At 53.4% G+C, this 19,137-nt stretch overlaps 1 protein-coding gene across 4 annotated transcripts in view; it reads right to left on the reverse strand.

The window, feature by feature from the left end:
• Positions 1-19,137, reverse strand: part of STK32C (serine/threonine kinase 32C) — a 67,437-nt gene that overhangs the window by 17,967 nt on the left and 30,333 nt on the right. For all 4 annotated transcript variants that reach the window (XR_014956209.1, XM_021542432.3, XM_085583032.1 and 1 more), the window contains exon 2: positions 13,408-13,463. Coding sequence is in view for 3 of the 4 variants with exons in the window: in XM_021542432.3 (XP_021398107.2) it covers positions 13,408-13,463 (56 nt within the window). In the remaining variant the exon portion in view is untranslated. The remainder of the gene's footprint in view (positions 1-13,407; positions 13,464-19,137) is intronic.

The following is a 19,137-nucleotide window of genomic DNA, read 5'->3' on the forward strand; positions in this document are numbered from 1 at the left end:
AGTCCAGAGCTGCACACAAGCTGCCCGTGACAGTGCCACTCGCCCCACGCTCAGCAAGGACACGGAACCATAACTCTGTCTGATCCTGAATAAAAACCTACTCTGAACCAACCAAACCCTTCCCTGCTGAGTGCAGAGCTTCTTTAAGCAGCACTGTGTCCTGGAGCAGCTCTGGCAGAGGGTCTCTGGCAGTGTTTCTCTCAGCCATTGCTCCAGCACACAGAGACCCCTTTGCAGGACCAGCACATCTGCTGCCATCCCCACGGCCACCTCTCCACGTGCCAGTGCCCCAGCCCAGGGGACACCGGCATGAGAGGGCTGCTGCTTGTGACAACAGCACCCCTCAGTCTTTCCATCCAGCTCACAGAAGCATGGACTCACACAAGGGTTTGGGAGGGAAGGGATCCCAAATCCATCCCATCCCATTCCAGCCCCTGCCAGGGCAGGGACACCTCCCACTGTCCCAGCTGCTCCAGCCCCAGTGTCCAGCCTGGCCTTGGGCACTGACAGGGATCCAGGGGCAGCCACAGCTGCTCTGGGAATTCCATCCTGTGCCAGGGCTGCCCACCCTGCCAGGGAACAATTCCTAATTCCCAATATCCCACCTAAACCTCTAAAGCTGCAGTGGTAGCCAAAGTGGGACCCTCAGGAGCCATGCTCTAAGCACAAGGTTATCAGCTTGACAAATCTGCCTTCACATCTTTAAGTGCTGATTTTGTTTCCATTTCCAGACGCCTTGCCATGTTTCACTCCTTAAGGTATTTTTCATGGAGCCTTACAACTTTAGTTTTTCCCTGCTGAAAAGCTGTGCTTTTCCACAAGATTGATGGACTCATTTGTCAGAACACCATAAATCATTAAAATCTCTTTTATGCAGCACTGCTGTTTGCTGCAGCCAAGTTGTAACACCAGCTGATGAAACTTTTATTCACAGCAAGCCTGCTGGTGTTTCCAGGTCGTGTCAACACTTCCATAAAAAATCTCTTTCTCAGTTGCTTATGCTAGGGCCAAAAAAGTCCTCTGACCCAAAATAACACCTGCTGTTTCAAACAGCACTTCAGTGTGCTGTGTATCAGGGGATCACAGAATCCCAGACTGGTCTGGGTTGGAAGGGACCTTAAATCCCATCTAGTTCCAGCCCCCTGCCACAGCAGGGACCCCTCCCACTGTCCCAGCTGCTCCAGCCCCAGTGTCCAGCCTGGCCTTGGGCACTGCCAGAGGTCCAGGGGCAGGCCCAGCTGCTCTGGGCAATCTCAGTGCCTCAGTCTGGAGCCCTCAGAAGGTGTTCCTGTTCTTCTGTGCAGGTCCTGAGCCCTCCCTGAGGCTCAGCAGAGCCCTGTGGGTCTGAATCCCCTCTGGGCTTGCCCAGCACTCTGTGTGCAGGCAGAGGAAACCACGAGTGCAGGTGCAGCTGGAGTGGCTCAGAACATGGGCAAAGCTAAGCTTGTTCATGTTTTCTAATTCTTTTTTCCAGAATGAGCCTTATTCTGCCTCACTCACACAAACAGGACAGCCAGCACATGGAAACTATGTCAGAAAAGCTCTCCTCCTCGGTACCCTGCAAACAGGGCTAAGGCCTTCCTGGTATCTCTCCGGGGAACATTTCCTCATTTCCCTGCAAGAACTCATGGAAGGGGCTGCAGAATGGTATCTACAGGGTCTGAACCCTGTGACCTAATGCAATTTAAGGTGCTTCAGAGTAAGCATTTCCCTTTAATGCCACGCTGAGAAAATAAGGTCCCATCAGACTGAAGCAGATGCTTCTGTAATTGAATTTGGATATGGGGGATTGTTTGACTTGAAGCTCCAAGACACGTGTAGATTTCTTTTCCTCAGGAGAGACACTAATCCAAATAAACAAGGAGAAACTGAAGAAGTGACAGGAGAGAACTCTAAATAAAAAAGAAATAGAAGTGTTTTTCTTTGCTTTTACTGTCCTGGCTCTCCACCTCTCCCCTGCACGCCCCATCCCCAGCAGACACCCCAAAGCCGGTGTCTTCACTCAGTGTTCCACACAAATGCTGACATTTGGGCTCCCCCTTTGGCCCCAGCCCTGAGCACATCTGCACTGGGGCACCGTGGGTTGCTGACCCCAGGCCGTGGAGCAGCCCCTGGGGAGGCCCAGAGGGACAGGGGCTGGGCTGGCACCGTGCGGAGCAGGGAGGAGGCAGCCCAGGAGACGTGCTCTGCAGCTCTCACACTGCCTCCAGAAAGGCTGTTAGGCACCTACATCCCTGTCTGGCTGTAATCACATGCTCAGAGATCTCTGCCGGGCTTTTCTTTTTCAATAATTAAAGTAGAATGAAGACTCAGACCAACCTGCAGAGATCCCTGAAGACACTGTGACCCATCTTTCTGCCTTTTGGGTGGATCCAAACCTGGATGCAGCATTTCCTCCAGCTCAGCAGCACTCCATAGATTTACATGAGGACCTGGACCCCTGTACTCAGCCACAGCTAAGGAGCATTGTCTGAATAAATTGTGCACAGTTTTCCTCTGGGCAACACGCATTTTGAGTTATGGCTAGTGTTTGGAGCCATCTCTCCTAATGGCCATGACTACATTCCGTGATAGGCTGCTAAAGAGGCAAAATGATTTCTTTAGCTACATATTTGACAGATATTGGGAACAGAAAGAAATCTAATTACTTCCAACGAAGATTGGAGGGCCTTATTTAATCTCTGAACGCAAATTGATGTTGAAGTTCCCTGACCCCAAGGCAAGAACCCTCGCTGGGCTATTTTGAAAAGCCTCATCACTCATTGTGATCCGGCCCTGATGGGCACTGGCATCGAGACCCAAGCGGCCCCAATGTCCTCGTTTGTGCTGCTGCCACAACATGCCCCCAGGCACCACAGCTTCCCTTCTGTGCAGAAGGAAATGAACACAGGCTTTCTTTTCAGCCAGGAAAGAAGGGGACACTAGTGTTTCACAGTGCAGAGCCCTCAGGAGGAATCAATGCCTCGTGCAGCCAAATGTTCGATTTTCCCATGGCAGAAGCTTGCTCCACTGAGCTGCTGTTCAGCACCAGGCTGCACAAAGGGATCAGCCCTGGGGGCAGCTGTGGAGATCCCTGCCAGACTGAGGGCACAGGGGCTGTGCTGGGCCTGGACACGGCCCCTGCTCCTCCTGGCTGCTGTCCTGCCCCGGCACTGCAGCCACCCACCAGCAGGCCCCAGCAGCCACTGTCCCACCAGGGCTGCCTGGCCCGGGGAGCCTCCACCAGCCTCACCAGCCTTCCTGTCAAACCCACCAAACAGCACTCCATCACCTCATTACCAAGATAAGAAAGGTGCTTTGCATTTGTCCATATTTCCAGGGATGGGACTCCTCTGCCCAGGAATTCCCAGAATTGCAGATCTCAGAACCACAGAATCACAGGATGCCTTGGGTTGGGAGGGACCCCAAATCCCACCCAGTGCCCCCCTGCCATGGCAGGGACACCTCCCACTGTCCCAGCTGCTCCAGCCCCAGTGCCCAGCCTGGCCTTGGGCACTGCCAGGGATCCAGGGGCAGCCACAGCTGCTCTGGACAACAATTTTAACCTGATAAGCCCAAAGATAGTAGCAGGGGCTAAAATTGAGTTCCAGAGCAGAGCAGAGCTCATCTGAGATCCTGAGCATGCAGCAGCCACCCGGAGCTCTGCGAGGGGCACACAGGGGGCACAATCCCACCACGGGTGAGGGCTGGCTGCAGCTCCTGCATCCTGGCAAGCAGCACTGGTCCCGCTGGGCTGCTGCTGGGTGATCTTCAGCGTGGTTGGGTTTAGCTGCACCACTTGCTGTACATGAACAGATAAGGATTTCATACCACATGGCCCTTTGTTGAGAGCAATTTTTAGCACTGACTCTTAAAAACAATTTTTAGATCAAAAGTAATAATATGGCACAACAATCTTACTGCAACTCCTTGAGAAAACGACAGCAGCAGAAGGAATCTTGATGAATTTTGGACATAAATAGTAAGCAAACGGGAGGTGAGGGTGGAAAGCAGAGACACAAAAGGCTTCTGTTCAATAAACAGGGTTTCTTTCCATACTCTTCTTTCCTTAAAAATTCTCATGGACTCCAGAGAGTTTTCTGAAGGGAGGTAGAATCTCTGATCATACAGATAAAATATACCCTATCCCAAATGTGACGGGTCAATAAGAATAAAAAAGTATTAAGAAAAAATAAGAAAAGCCAATTTGCAATTGTCAAAGTGAACCTGTACTTAGAGTTTCATTTTAGAGAACAGAACGGCCAGTTGGTACAAAAATGGAAAGCATTAAATATAGAATTTGTCAACATTTTCACTCCTGATACTTTAATTTTACGGAACTATTGAAACAGACGTGATGTTGCTATGCACATTACATAAATAATGATGTCCAGGCCTGTCCAGAGGGTGACCCTCACTGGGCTGCACCTGAGGGCCCCTCACCCCTCACCCCAGGCTTGGCAACGGCACCGTGGATGAAAAGAGCCGGGGGAAGGAACCCAGAGCCACCAAAACTCACAGCCTGTCGCCCATGCTGCTGCCGAACCGTTCTGGATTTCCTGGGCCCCCTCAGGAGCCCTCTGCAGCGGCAGCCTGACATCCTGACCTCCCCCTGGCCATCCCAAGTGCCCTGCTCAGGTGTGCCCTGGGCACAGGCGCAGCAGCAGCCTGACAGAGCAGGTGCCACGGGAGCTCCCATCCCTGTCTCTTCCTCCCGGTCCCTCCACCGCGTGGGCAGAGGCGCGGTGCCAGCGCAGGGTGCCAGGGCACAGCCCTGGGGCTGCAGGCAGGGCTCTCCAGGCTCTGGGGCAGCACCTGCCCCGCTCCCAAACACGGCCCCTGCCCACTGAGCCCACACCTGGGCCGGGGCTCCTCCCCGGCTGGAGGAGACACCCAGCCCTCCACACCCCGCTCTGGTCCCCCTCGAAAGCCTCTCACACCCTGCTCTGATCCCCCTCGAAAGCCTCTCACACCCCACTCTGATCACCCTCGAAAGTCTCTCACACCCCATTCTGATCACCCTTGAAAGTCTCTCACACCCCACTCTGATCACCCTCGAAAGTCTCTCACACCCCGCTCTGGTCCCCCTCGAAAGCCTCTCACACCCCACTCTGATCACCCTCGAAAGTCTCTCACACCCCACTCTGATCACCCTCGAAAGTCTCTCACACCCCGCTCTGGTCCCCCTCGAAAGTCTCTCACACCCCACTCTGATCACCCTCGAAAGTCTCTCACACCCTGCTCTGATCACCCTCGAAAGCCTCTCCCTCATCAGTTCTCCCCACATCCTCTGCTCTGCTCCACAGCCCACCAACATTGTCCACGGGAAAGGAGGCAAATGGCCCTCAGGAGACAGGAGCAGAGGCATCTCAGGGGAGAAGGGACAAAAGCAGCCGCAGTGCCCATCCCTGGAAGGACGCTGCCCGAAGCCTGGCCCTCACGGAGGCCGTGTCCCGTGGCAGGGTGGCACTGCCGCTGGCTCCAGGTGCCCAGCACAGGCCGTGGGTCCCTCAAACAGCCTCAGCAAAATCACGCCAAGTCCCTTGTCACGACACTGCTTCTGTTGTGAGTTGTGCACCAGTTGCACCAGTTTCTGCTTCTGTTTTTCATGCTCCATCTTTAATTCATTGCTGAGACACAGGAAATCCCAATGGCCGTGTAGTGGCTTGTGGGCAGCTCTGCCTTCACCACAGAAAAACCAGAGCAGAACTGCATCCAGCCTTTTGGAGCTGTGTCCATGCAACTCCCACGAGATTCTGATCCGTTTCTAAGCAGCGCACAGGCACTTCAGTAAGAACTCATGACATTTAGACCCACAAGAAGAAATACATCCTGTGAAGAGGGGGACAAAGTCTCCTTCCACAGACACCACTGCCCAGAGTAACAACAGGGTACACCCACAACGATCTGTACAAAGCCTGGCAGCATTTTCCTGCATAAACTCTATTTGCTGTATCATGCTGATGTACCCATAATTTCATAGGAACCGAGGACACTGCTCCCTATCATTTTTGACATTAAGTGGTTTGTAATTGGATTGTCCAACCATGAGCATTAACACAACATCCCAAACACAAAAGCTGCAGCTTCCAAGGACCTGTAGATGACCTCGATGTCCAACATAGATTCAATTTTATTGTTGCCAAAAGCTGCATCTGATGCTGGAACCTTCCATCTCTCAGTTCCATTTACGAGCTCTTGGGGGTGTGGGCTATGATGGCTTGTCAGAACAAAAACAAGATCCAAATGCTGGCCACATTTCAGCCTCTGAGAAAATTGTAATTATCATTAGTGACAAAGGATGGATTTTTTACTTTAGAAGTAAGAGGTTTTCATGTTGGCCATGTGAGAGCTGTGGTCTGGGGTGGCCGTGTGGGCCCTGCTGAGGGCAGGAGGAGCCTGTCAGCAGCACAGGAGGTTCTCCTGAGGGCAGCACTAACACAACTACCATTACATTTCCAATCATTAATCTGATCAATGCCAAAACATTCTGCTCTTTGTCCTTTCAGGTGGGTAAATGTTTACAGAATTCTGTGAGGCACTTAGGCTGCAGAAGTCTCATGGAATTACAGAATCCTTTCAGCTGAGTTGAAAAAGGACCTCCAAGATCGAGGTCCACTCTTTGACCAAACACCGCCCTGCCAACCGGAGCAGAGCACTGAATGCCACGTCCTGTCACTCCTTGAGCACCACCAGGCAGGGGTGGGCACTCCACCACCTCCCTGGGTAGCCTATTCCAATGCTTCTCCAAAGCCAGGTCACCCTGACCCAGCTCTGTCCTCCCCTGCTTCCTCTGCAGCTCCTCCTCCTCCTCCTGTAAGGTTTGCAGCTCTCTGTCCCTTACCCGCTGCAAGGCTGCCCCTTCTGACGAAGGCTCAGGGCTGGATTAGGCACATCTGCCACTCAGTGGGCAGCAGTGTCGATCCATGAAAAGGTTTCCTCAGTCAAAGAGCTCCCAGTGAGATCTCTTTGGCTTCAGGAGGGGAGGGGCAGCGGGGACGGTGCGGGTGGATTTTGTTGCAGAACCTAATGCTGAAAATCTCTCACCTAAGAGTCAGGAAGAGCCTGAGCAGGCAGCTCAGTGCACACACGGGAGCTCACAGAAAACACTCGTGCTGGCACAAGGCACAGCCAGCTCTCTCCCCGTGCTCCAGCTGCGGACATGCTCCTGCTCCCAGCCTGAGCGGAGGCTGCAGCCCGTGCAGCCAGCTGGCCAGCCCCACAGGCCACCTGTGCCACAGGCCAGCCCCGTGGGGACAGCAGCCACCTCGTCCCTGTGCCCCGAGCCACTACTGCAGTCCAGCACCCAGTGCCAGCCCCGTGGGGACAGCAGCCACCTCGTCCCTGTGCCCTGAGCCACTGCCATGCTCCAGCACCCAGTGCCAGCCCCGTGGGGACAGCAGCCACCTCGTCCCTGTGCCCTGAGCCACTGCCATGCTCCAGCACCCAGTGCCAGCCCCATGGGGACAGCAGCTACTTCGTCCCCGTGCCCTGAGCCACTACTGCAGTCCAGCACCCAGTGCCAGCCCCGTGGGGACAGCAGCCACCTCGTCCCTGTGCCCTGAGCCACTACTGCAGTCCAGCACCCAGTGCCAGCCCCATGGGGACAGCAGCCACCTCGTCCCGTGCCCCAAGTCACTGTCATGCTCCAGCACCCAGAGCCAGCCCCGTGGGGACAGCAGCCACTTCGTCCCTGTGCCCTGAGCCACTACTGCAGTCCAGCACCCAGTGCCAGCCCCGTGGGGACAGCAGCCACCTCGTCCCTGTGCCCTGAGCCACTGCCATGCTCCAGCACCCAGTGCCAGCCCCGTGGGGACAGCAGCCACCTCGTCCCTGTGCCCTGAGCCACTGCCGTGCTCCAGCACCCAGTGCCAGCCCCATGGGGACAGAAGCCACCTCATCCCTGTGCCCTGAGCCACTGCCGTGCTCCAGCACCCAGTGCCAGCAGTGCCAGCCCCGGGGACACCTGCAGGGGTGGCCAGGGCAGGTGGGGGATGAGGCTTCTGCCCTCTGCTCTTCCTCCACTTTCCTGTCCACAGGTCCCTCCCTGGCTGCTGGAGTGAGGGTCCATCCCACCTCCCAGCCCACCTGCACTCCCACACCAGTGTGACTCACCCACAGGGAATGACGGGGGCTCAAAAAAACCCCAGGCACTTTCTAATGCAAATGTTAATAAGGCACCGGGTGTATAATAATAACAAAAGTGGGCAGCTTGTTTGATAAATCATGGTCTTTTGAAGTCTGATCTTTCAGCAACCCCAAACAGGTCCCCAGTGGGGAAGTGCAGGATGATCCCCAGCCCCTCCCAGCTGAGCTCACTGCTCACACAGTCACTCCAGACCCTCCAGTGGCACTTCCCAGCCTGTAATTCTCCTGCGGCTGCCCCCACAGTCTGAGATGCAGACAGGGAGGAGGTGCTGGACCCCACCACCACTGCACCTTTCATGCTCTGCCATTCCCCACCCTGGCTTTTACCAATGACACACTCACAGCTTAGCAACGTCCAGGAAAGAAGAAAAATCACTGGCTACTACCGGGGAGATGGTATCAGAGGGAGGATCCCCCTGTGTGTGCTCTGTGCTTTCTCACCCCTGCTCCTGGTCACTGTCCCCAGCCCAGGCAGCTGCTCCTGAGCTGGATGCAATGGTGGAGCACACTGCGGGATCACAGAATCCCAGAATCATGGCCTATCCTGAGCTGGAAAAGACCCACAAAGAGTCCAGCTCCTGTCCCTGCCAGACCCCAAACAATTCCACCTGGGCACCCCTGGCAGCGCTGTCCAAAGGCTCCTGGAGCTCTGGCAGCCTCGGGGCCGTGCCCATGGCCTGGGGAGCCTGGGCAGTGCCAGCACCCCTGGGGCTGAGCCTGTGCCTAGTGTTAATGTCCTTCACTTCACTCCTGCTGCAGGTCCCCATCTCCTCATCCTGCAGGATGCCCTGGGCAGCCTTGGGACCAGCAGGATGGGCCTGACCAGCACTGATGGCCCCACAGCAGCAGCTCTCCAGCAGCCCAGGACCACAGAGCCTGCTCAGGTTGTGCCCTCTCCAAAACCAGGCTGCCCTTCCACAAAGCCAAAGCAGCCCTGGCTCCAGAGCCTGCCAGTGGCACGGCGTGTGATGGAGTGACAGGAGTGGTGTCCAGCAGGGACAGCCTCTGCCCAGCCCTGCCAGTGGCTCCAGCAAACCCTCAGCCTCATGTGAGATCAAGGACAATAAAGGAAAAATCAAGGGCAAAAAATATGTGTGGCAGCTAAATACCAAGGGATTATGTTTCCAGCCTTTCTTTAGGGGGAAAAATCCAACATTTATAAAGCTGGAAAAAAGAAAATAGATCAAGCTACTGTTGATGTCAAAGGGGGATTCAGTTGAGAATAGACTTGAAGGGAATTTTATTTATGGAGCAGCTACTGGGTGGGCATCTGTGACCTTTAGAAAATAGATTAGAGCCTTTCTATACCCAGCTCCAGGCTGTGTGAATTATTAAAGGAACAAAATCATGAAGTTGAAGTACTTGTACAAAGCAACTCAGACCCGGCCAGCCCTCCCTGGGAGGCTCAGTGGAGCTGGGCACAGGGACCAGGACCCCCAGCCCCTCTGGAGCAAACAGAAAGCCAGACCCCACAGGCCCCCAGCACCCACCCCAGGTATACTGGCTCCCTCTGGAAGATCCCATTTCCTGCTGCTGCTCATTCCAGCCCCAGCCCTGTTTAATCCCCTATTTCCAATGGCACACAAAGGCACAAATCCACGCTGAAAAACTTCAGACGTACTCTTATTTCCTCTCAGCAGTGAAGTGTAAATAATGCATTCCCACATCCAGCTCCAGATCCCTGGAAAAGGCAGCCGGGGCTGGGGCTGCAGAACACCAGGGAAGCCCAGGAGGGAGGAGGAGGTCGGGAGCACACAGCCCTGGCTGCCTCACGGGCTGAGGCCACCTTCAACGGGCAGAGGTGCTGCTCCTGCAGTGCCACCGCTGCCTTCGGAGATCCCTGGCTCTCACGCTGTCTCTCCTGAAGCACCATGAACCTCAGAGCATATTTCCCACCAAAACAGGGCCACAAACTGCATCCCATTCTACAAAACCCCCTCCTGGCTGCTGCTCCTCGGGAAATGGCATCAGAGCAGCCAAAACCTGGGCAACTGCTGCTGCTGCTGCTTGGAAAGGAGCCTGTGCTGCAGGAGGAACACTATGCTGACATTAAATCACTGAAAATCAAATAATATCACCTCTACCATGTGTAGAAAATATTCCACACTTGCTAATTGGCATAAACATGGAATTGAACCTGACTTTCATTTGATCAATTGTACCTTAAAGCTGATTAAAGCCACCTCTAGAAAACAGAAATTGGCCATTTGTTGCAGATATGCCAGAGCCACAGCTCTGGGGCTCTCAGGCTCTCCAAAAGGGATTTCTGAGTTGTTTTTTCCTTCCCTTCCTACACTCCCCACACCGAGGACATCACTGTCTGTCTGAGAGGTGCACCGAGTGCCCGTGGAGGGAAGTGCTGTGCCCAAGGCCACCCCAGGCACTGGCCCCAAGCCCTGTCACCGTGAGATCACACGGTTCCACAGCTCCCACGGGTCACTGTCACACACCGAGGATCTACTCGGACACTGGCTCCTCAGTACCTTCCTCAGCACGGGCACAGAGTGCTTTAATCAAGCAAGCCAACTAAGTCACTCCTAAATTTTTAGTAACACTTGCCAGGTAGGTAGTTTTATGTTTTCTGTCATTAAATGTGAGTTGTAAATGACTTGGTAAACGCAAAAAGCTTTTCTCAGTGTCAGAGGAAATTCAGCATATTGACAAAGTCATCCAGAAAGATGACAGATGAATCATTTCACCATTTTTCTGACAGTGTGTGTACAGTTCTGGTGCCTGATAGACTGCTACGTGCTAGACTTCACCTTTCTGCAACGCAGAGCGAGCAGCGCAGGGAGCAGCTCTCTTCAGAGCCAAGAGACTCCTGCCCTGGGACAAGAATTGGTTTTTCTCTGTTCCATGTTCTGAGCAGAATTAATTTTCCAGGTGCTGCTCCTTAAAGGAATAAAACTTCCTTGCCTGGAAAGTTTGTATGTGAAATGTGAATCTTCTCCTACCAGCTCGAAACAAAAATGTGGGCTGCTCCTTTTCACTGAGGTTTCGAGTTGTGTTTGGTCTTTGATTGTGAGCTGAAGACACAAGACCTTGAGTGTTCCTGTTCTCACCAGTAGTGTCTGGGGAGACTTTCTTCAGCTGTTTGCCTTATCCTCACAGCCAAGGACTGAGCTGGTATTTAATCATTCGCCATCATTCAGCACAAGCCCAGAAATCTGACAGAGCTCTGCTGCACGCTTTCGCCTCTCCTTGATCAAAGGATGTGGCTGCAAAGAGGGGTGAGTGTTTCAAACCACCCCCTCAAACCGTCACAGGGACTTGCACACTGCTGGCAATCCATTTCCATTACCCTGGAAGCCCCAGGCAGACTCTCATGGAAGCCCAGCAGGAATTCACGTGGGTGGGCTGTGCCAGAGCAGGATAATCGATCTCCTGGTGTTTGTCAGGGAACTGAGGCTGTACAGGAACTTCTTCTCTAGAAAGAAGCACTGATGGCATCACTGGGACTGAGTGTCCCCTGTCCTGCCTCTCAGAACAGCTGGACCTTCCTCATGCAGACCATGGCTGATTTTGTGCTGCCACCGTTACACAGCACCAGAACTGCTTAATACACGTAAAGTATTCAAAAAGAGATTTTGGCAATTGGTAAAAATTTGGGTCCTTCTGACCAAACAGGTCTCAGATCTCCTGGGAAATTTCTGCTTTTGCAAAGTTTCCATCTTCCAGCCCTCCAAGTAGAGCAGGTACAAGCCATGGCCCAGTGGAACACGACCTTGCCAGGCTGTACCACAGAGGAGAAGGCAAAGGACAGTGTGGGTGATCTCCAGAGCCAGACCTGGATGTTCTCACCCTCGTGGCATCAGCTTTTGATCAGTGTGATGGGAGAAAGCAGCCAAGATGACCTGACTGGAGGGAAACACGAGCAGGTGCAGCTTGCCCAGCCCCTCAGCTGTCCTTTTATGTCCCCAGGGCACGGGGACACTTGTGCCACCCACTGAGCCAGGCGGGGCCCTCCACAGCTTTGACACGGCACGTTTCAGACTTTTCCATGGTCATGCCTCCACCCACAGCCCCAGTGCTGGCACACGGCCCCAGCCCACAGCAGAGTCAGCAGGCAGGTGGCACAGCCGAGCCAGCAGGCTCGGGATAACCCCTGGCACTGTCTGGATCACCCCTGGCATTGTCTGGATCACCCCTGGCACTGTCTGGATCACCCCTGGCACTGTCGGGATCACCACTGGCACTGTCTGGATCACCCCTGGCACTGTCTGGATCACCGCTGGCACTGTCTGGATCACCGCTGGCACTGTCGGGATCACCGCTGGCACTGTCTGGATCACCAATCACTGCTGGCACTGTCTGGATCACCGATCACCGCTGGCACTGTCTGGATCACCGCTGGCACTGTCTGGATCACCGATCACCACTGGCACTGTCTGGATCACTCCTGGCACTGTCTGGATCACTGATCACCGTTGGCACTGTCTGGATCACCCCTGGCACTGTCTGGATCACCCCTGGCACTGTCCAGATCACCGATCACCGCTGGCACTGTCCGGATCACCACTGGCACCGTCCCTCCCAGCTCTCAGCCCCACTCACAGCTGACTCGGCTGCACGGGGGCACCACTGCTGCTGGCTCACAGCAGAACTCGGTGACAGGAGGACAGCAGAGCTCCCCGTGCAGCCCTGTGCCCGTGTGACACTGTGTGACACCGTGCTGGCACTGCCAGAGCGGGGCAAACGCCGCCGTCACTGCACAGCCAGCCCGAGGAACAGGACTGGAAAAGGACTGACACTAGGAAACCAACAGGAACAGCTCCCAGAGACACACAGCTTTCTGATCATCACCTCCCACGTCCTCCCACACGCTTGGCAAGAACAGCCGGTTAAAAATAAACAACAAAACCTCTTCAGCATAACCGATTCCTGATTGGGAAAACAGCCCAGGACTTCACAGAACCCTCCTGACCTGTGTGCCAGCTCCATCAAGCACCAAGGACAACTTCCAGCACCTTCCTGCCTCACTGCCCCCCCACAACCCAGACATCCCCACAGGAAACTGAAAACATAAAGAATGTTTGCTGTAAAACGGTCACAATTGTGCTGGCAACTTACAACACATCTGTTGCACCAAGATGCCAAGAATCACAGCAAAGCCAAATGGCAACAAGGCATTTTCCTGAACATTTTTCCTCTGTTGACTGAGCAACCATCGTTAAAAAATACAAAAATAGCCAAATTTGGCCCTGTTACTGTTCCAATAAACCACTAGTACATAACAGCAGACACCTGATAAACCATGCAAGACTGAGAGCTCAAGCCTACCTTGCCAAAGCTTCCCTTCCCAATGGCCCGGAGAATCTGGAAGTGGTCAAAGTTCACTACAAGGTAAAGAAAAAAGAATTTACATTTGTAAATTATTTACTACAAATAAGCTTGCATTTAAAAGAAGGCAGAGAGACAACTACAACAGAGCGTTGGCCAGGCTTTTGTTAAAAGTTTTCCTCTGGGGAAGCTGCAGGACAGCTTTCCTTTCAAGTCTCTTTCCACGTACTTGAGGCAGCTGGCAGAGGATGGATGAGGTTACTGAATTTGTGGTTTAGCACAAAGTAAAAAACAGCTTCAACCTGTGTGGATCGGGGTGGGGAGGGGAGCTCCACAGAGCTCAGGGGCAAACTGCAAGTGTGGCAGAGTGGAGAGCGTGGTGAGACCCTGCCCCACACTCTGATCCTGCCTGGTCACTGCCCCACTGCACACTGCCCCCTGCCCCATTGCCCACTGCCCCACTGCCCCTCAAACACTGCCCACTGCCGCACAAACACCACCCCTGTCCCCTGCCCCACTGCCCATTGCCCCACAAACACACACTGCCCCATGCCCTGTGCCCAGCCAGCGCTGGGGTGCTGCTGCTGGTGTGCCAAAGGACAGCGTTAGAGGACAGGGACATCCCTCCACTCCCTTCCCGTGCAGACCCATCTGGAAGAGCTCCATAGCTTTTTCCAGAGCTAGCATGAGGAGCAATAACAAGAGATGATCATGCAGCTCTAACACTCAGCCACTGCCTCCATCAGCTGCTCTGCAAACAAAATTATTTTTATTCCAAAGTACTGCTGCGGTTTAATTTAATATCAGTTTGAAATGAAGAAGACAAGGTGAGGAGGAGTTGCTGATGGACTGAGCCCACTGCTCAGATACAGCTGTCAGCCCCAACAGCTGTACCACGAGACCCCCACTGTGCAGGGCACCCTCAGCAGTCCTTGCCAGGTCTCTGGATGAAAAGAAATGCTTGGCATGGGCTCGGGGGTTTGCAGCGTAAGATGGTCAGCAATGAGCACTGAGCCTGTTGGCTGGCCACAGAGACCACAATCACTCAGGAGGAGTGGGAACAAAGAATTCACTATAAATATTATGAGTCCCACTCCTAGATTTTAAATAAATGCACATCTGTCATCTCTGAGGATGAATCAAGAGCCCACGCATGCCCATGGAGTTCCTATTACCCTTTTGTGCTAGGCTTATATCCAAAATATTGTTATTGTCACTTCTGTGGGACTTTTTCTGCAGGAGAGCTCAGGAAACTTTGCCAAATGAAACTGAGAACAGAATCCGGGCCAGCTCGCACTCCGCGTGTCCCTGCACTCCCAGTTCCCTCCCTCAGGCTGCTGAAGGGCAGAAGCACCACGACTGCTCCACGTTTACTTGGTTTAGTTGGTTTAGCTGACTTTGTGCTGATCAGTCAAAGGCTGCATTCCTTGATCTTGGATACGGATCTTATTCCAACTTTATCGACTCTGTGATCTCTGGAGATCTCTCCAGGAGATCCCACAACAGACCCCATGGGGACACCAGGGTCCCCACAACCTTCCGACAGCCCCCCACATCCTCTGGGGGAAGGGCTCAGCTCCACAGGTGTTGTGTCACCTCCTCATCACCTCCCTCCTCTGTGGGCCCTTTGTTTCAGAATGATTTTATCCAGGATTTTCCTACCACCCCTACTAGAAGAGCTGCAGTGAGCACTGCAAAACTGCAGCTTCAGTTTCACAAATGCTCTGGCTGGAATCTTCTGGCCGAAGCATTTGGAGCAACAGATGAAATGTTTTCCACGTGCAATCAAACCCACTGAATGACCTCCCGTCACCCAGGGGATGCCCAGCTCCAGGGAGCCCCTCGGAAGGGCAGCATTGTCCTGATAATCAGTGCAAGTGCTCATGCTCTGCCATCACTTCAGGAGAAGAGCTTTTGATAATTCTTTGTTATAATGTTTGGAATATTGTGTAAAAGGCATTGCCACTGAGAAAACAAACCCCAAAGTGTCATTTCCATGTATCCATGACTACAACTGATCTGGGAAGCCTGCTCGAGTCAGCAGGCAGGAAACAAACCTAGATATGAATATTCACCAGGCCCTTGAACCTATCAGAAGAGATGTCACCTTTACTAAATTAATACAGAGTTCTGCTGATGGGAAGTTTGGATGATGCAGTGACTGGTTTCCCAGTTCCAGTATTTTCTGCAGGATTCAGCAGGCAATCTGATAATTCTGTGTAAGTAAACAATTCTATGATTACACGATTCCAATGAAGCAAAAGCAATCTCAGCATGTGAAAAAGAAAATCATAGTAGCAGCGTGTTGCTTTTTGTGCACAACACAGCGGATTCCTAAGAACGTTAAGTTATCACTACGGACTGCGTGATTCTGCCCAGAATAGAAACCCGGAACCTGCTGGAAGGATTGCGTGCGCTCCAGCAGCTGGGCTCGGTGCTGCCAGGAGAAAGCCGCCCTTCACCCACAGCCAGCAGAGCTGACTCGGGGTGCCCGCTGCCAGCCCGAGGCACAGACGCCAGCGGAGGCCTCGGGGGCAGAGCAGGAGGGCACGGCTGCTGCCTGTCCCAGCACTCGCCCGCTGCTCCGGCTCCTGCGCGGCTGCGGCGGCAGGACGGCCCCGGCCTGGGCAGCAGCCAGAGCCACCCACCACAGGGGATGGGGACGGGCACCTGGCAGCTGTAGGAACCATTTCTGTGCTGCTCTAGCCTGCAGCAGCCTCCTGCACACGTGGTCATGGACCAAGGCCGTCGGGGCTCAGGAGGCACTCGGACAATGCCCTTGATGGTGTGCTTTGGCTTTGGGCAGCCCTGAAGCACCAAATGAGGGACTAGATCAGTCTAGGTGAGTGGGACTAGGGGTGTCTTAAAACTGCAAATATTCTGTTCTTCTGTTCACCCCATCCCATCCCATCCCATCCCATCCCATCCCATCCCATCCCATCCCATCCCATCCCATCCCAACCCAACCCAACCCAAACCAGCTGCAATGTGCAAACGGGAGGAGCTGACTCGCCCATCACAGCCAGCCCAAGCCCTCTGCTGTGTGCAAAGCCCCACGGGTGTTTCCCCAGCTCCTCACAGACCAGGACACTCACTGCTCCCCAACTCCTCATCAGCCTAGCAGGGGAGGGAACTACGGCACAGGAGACATTGGCATTTGCCATGCCCTGTCTTCCGGCTCTCCCTGGCACCAAGTGACAAACCATGAATCACAAATAAAGATAAATACCATAAATACCACAGCCTGCTTTGCTGCAGCTTTGTGCCCCAGTTCCAGGAATGTGTGATAAGCAGGATGGCAGGGATGCAGGGATACAGGGATGGCAGGGATGGCAGGGATGCAGGAATGGCAGGGATGGCAGGATGGCAGGGATAACAGGATGGCAGGGATGCAGGGATGGCAGGATGGCAGGGATAACAGGATGACAGGGATGCAGGGATGGCAGGGATGGCAGGGATAACAGGATGACAGGGATGCAGGGATGGCAGGATGACAGGGACGAAGGGATACAGGGATGGCAGGGATGACAGGATGGCAGGGATGCAGGGATGGCAGGGATAACAGGGTGACAGGGATGCAGGGATGGCAGGGATGGCAGGGATAACAGGGTGACAGGGATGCAGGGGTGCAGGGATGGCAGGGATGGCAGGGAAAACAGGATGACAGGGCTCCACATGCCCACAGGACCTCCCCAAACCTCACGCAGCCCAGCCCTGCCCACTGCACAACAGAGTGCCAGGTGCTGCTGTGACATGCCTGTAATTAAGATCTCATTGTAATCACAAGATGTACTGTGGGACAAAGCAGGCTGGATACACAGCTTCCACTTGCCAGTGAAATAGAGAGAATGAAGAGTACATGTCCCTGCAAAAACTCATTATACAGAAGGATAAGGGATGGGAAAAAAAAAAAAAAAAAAAAAAGAGGGTTTTGGCTTCACTGTTTTAAAATTATTAATGTTTTCTTTTTTTTTTTTTTTGCTGTTGATTCTGCATTTATTTACAAGATACCTAAAAGTAACTCTTCAGAGACACAGTGGACTCCCAGTGAGTGTTCAACATCAGAACCTGGTATTAATCTCCAGCAGCAGGAGAACAATACAGTAGGATGCAGTTAGTAAACCTGGTATACAACACCCTCAAATCTCATGAAGCCAGCAAATTAAGCATGTTAAGGTTCAAGTCAACTTTTTACTCTTCAGCTGTATGCTTTCCAGCATCATTAATATCAACAGGGACCTTTAACTTCAAGAAGGATTCTCTTCAACACCGAAGGCCGAAGAAATTATTTTTTAAATCTTGTAACAGCAAATGTGCCAGGGTAGTATGACATGATCCACTTTCTATCAATGCATTTGTAGACACTGGCATAATCAATAGCATTTCTCTGGCCACTGTCTTCCTGCAATGCAGCTTGCAAGAAGCACCCCAGTAACTGATGTGGAGACATTGAAGTGTGGCCACAGAAACCAAAGTTTGCTGCCACAAAATGCAGTGAGTTCCACCTGGCAGGAAGGAGAGTTCCAGCTCACTCCAAAGCCGTCACACACCGGGTGACACGGGAGCTGAGGCCACCCCGGGCAGGGACAGAGGAGGCATCAGGACACGGGCACGGCGGGCAGGGCACGAGCAAGGACAGGACCCCGGCAGGATGAGGAGAGGGCATCTGGGGCAGCTCTGGAGCCACAGGGGCCTGGCAGGGGACAGGCACAGAGGGAAGGAGGCAGAGCCCACAGGGCAGCAGCACACAGACAGAGAGCATCCCCAAGGAGGGAAGAGCTGCCAGGAGCAGCAGGGAAAGGGGCAGGACAAGGGAGGGATGGGAGCACTCGGCTGGAGCAGCCTGGCTGAACTAGGAAAGCGGGGAAGATCAAAGGTGAGATTTGTGTTCAAATGCAGGTACTGATGGAGAGAGGGAGCAAAGGGCCTTGGGGAGAGATGCCAGCAGTCCCTGCCGAGCCTGAAGCCCTTGGAACACGAGGCATCCCACTGGCTCCAGGCACAGGCCCATGCAGGGCAGGAAAGCACTGCATCCCTGGATCTCCCTGGAGCAGCTGTCCCCTCTCCTGAGCAGCGTGCTTGATCTCCAGTATCTCGGGCCAATCTCTTTTGCCTATTCATATCCACAGAGAAGATTACAGGGGTGAGGGAAATGGAAATACAGTGTAACATGGCTGTCAGGAACCTCAAGTGAGCATTCACTACCAGGAATCCAGGGAATGCTAGTAGATAATGGAAGAAATTAAAGTTACAATGCCAGCCCAGTGCTGTAAATGAGCCCCTTTAGGAAGCACAGACTCAAACCTACTATTAGGAAGCAACTCTAAAGTCGTGTAAAAACAGAGACTTATTGTATAATTAAAAATGAGCCCCTGCAACTCTGTAAAGAATCAAACACACCATACAAAGCAACTGCTAAGTCAGTTTAAGAAGACTGGGTAATGGATATGTAATACAAAAAATGTTTGCATTGGCCAGAAACCAATCCTAAACAGCAAAAAAATACCCCTTGTATTGGCTGGGAGCCCTTCCAAGGAGTGTGAGCACGTTGCATTCATCTGATCTCCACCAGCGAGCTCAGGAGGCACTGGAGATGGAGAAGGAAAGCCAGCACCTCATCCCTTGCACTCATGTGCCTGACCAGTGCTATTTCTGTCAGGAAAACACGTGCCACGGTGCAACAGCAGCCAGGGAGGCCAGCAGGGCACTCATTAAGCAGCTGAGCCCTGA

Source organism: Lonchura striata, chromosome 6 (assembly GCF_050655825.1).
Source record: "Lonchura striata isolate lonStrDom1 chromosome 6, ASM5065582v1, whole genome shotgun sequence".
NCBI lineage: Eukaryota > Metazoa > Chordata > Aves > Passeriformes > Estrildidae > Lonchura > Lonchura striata.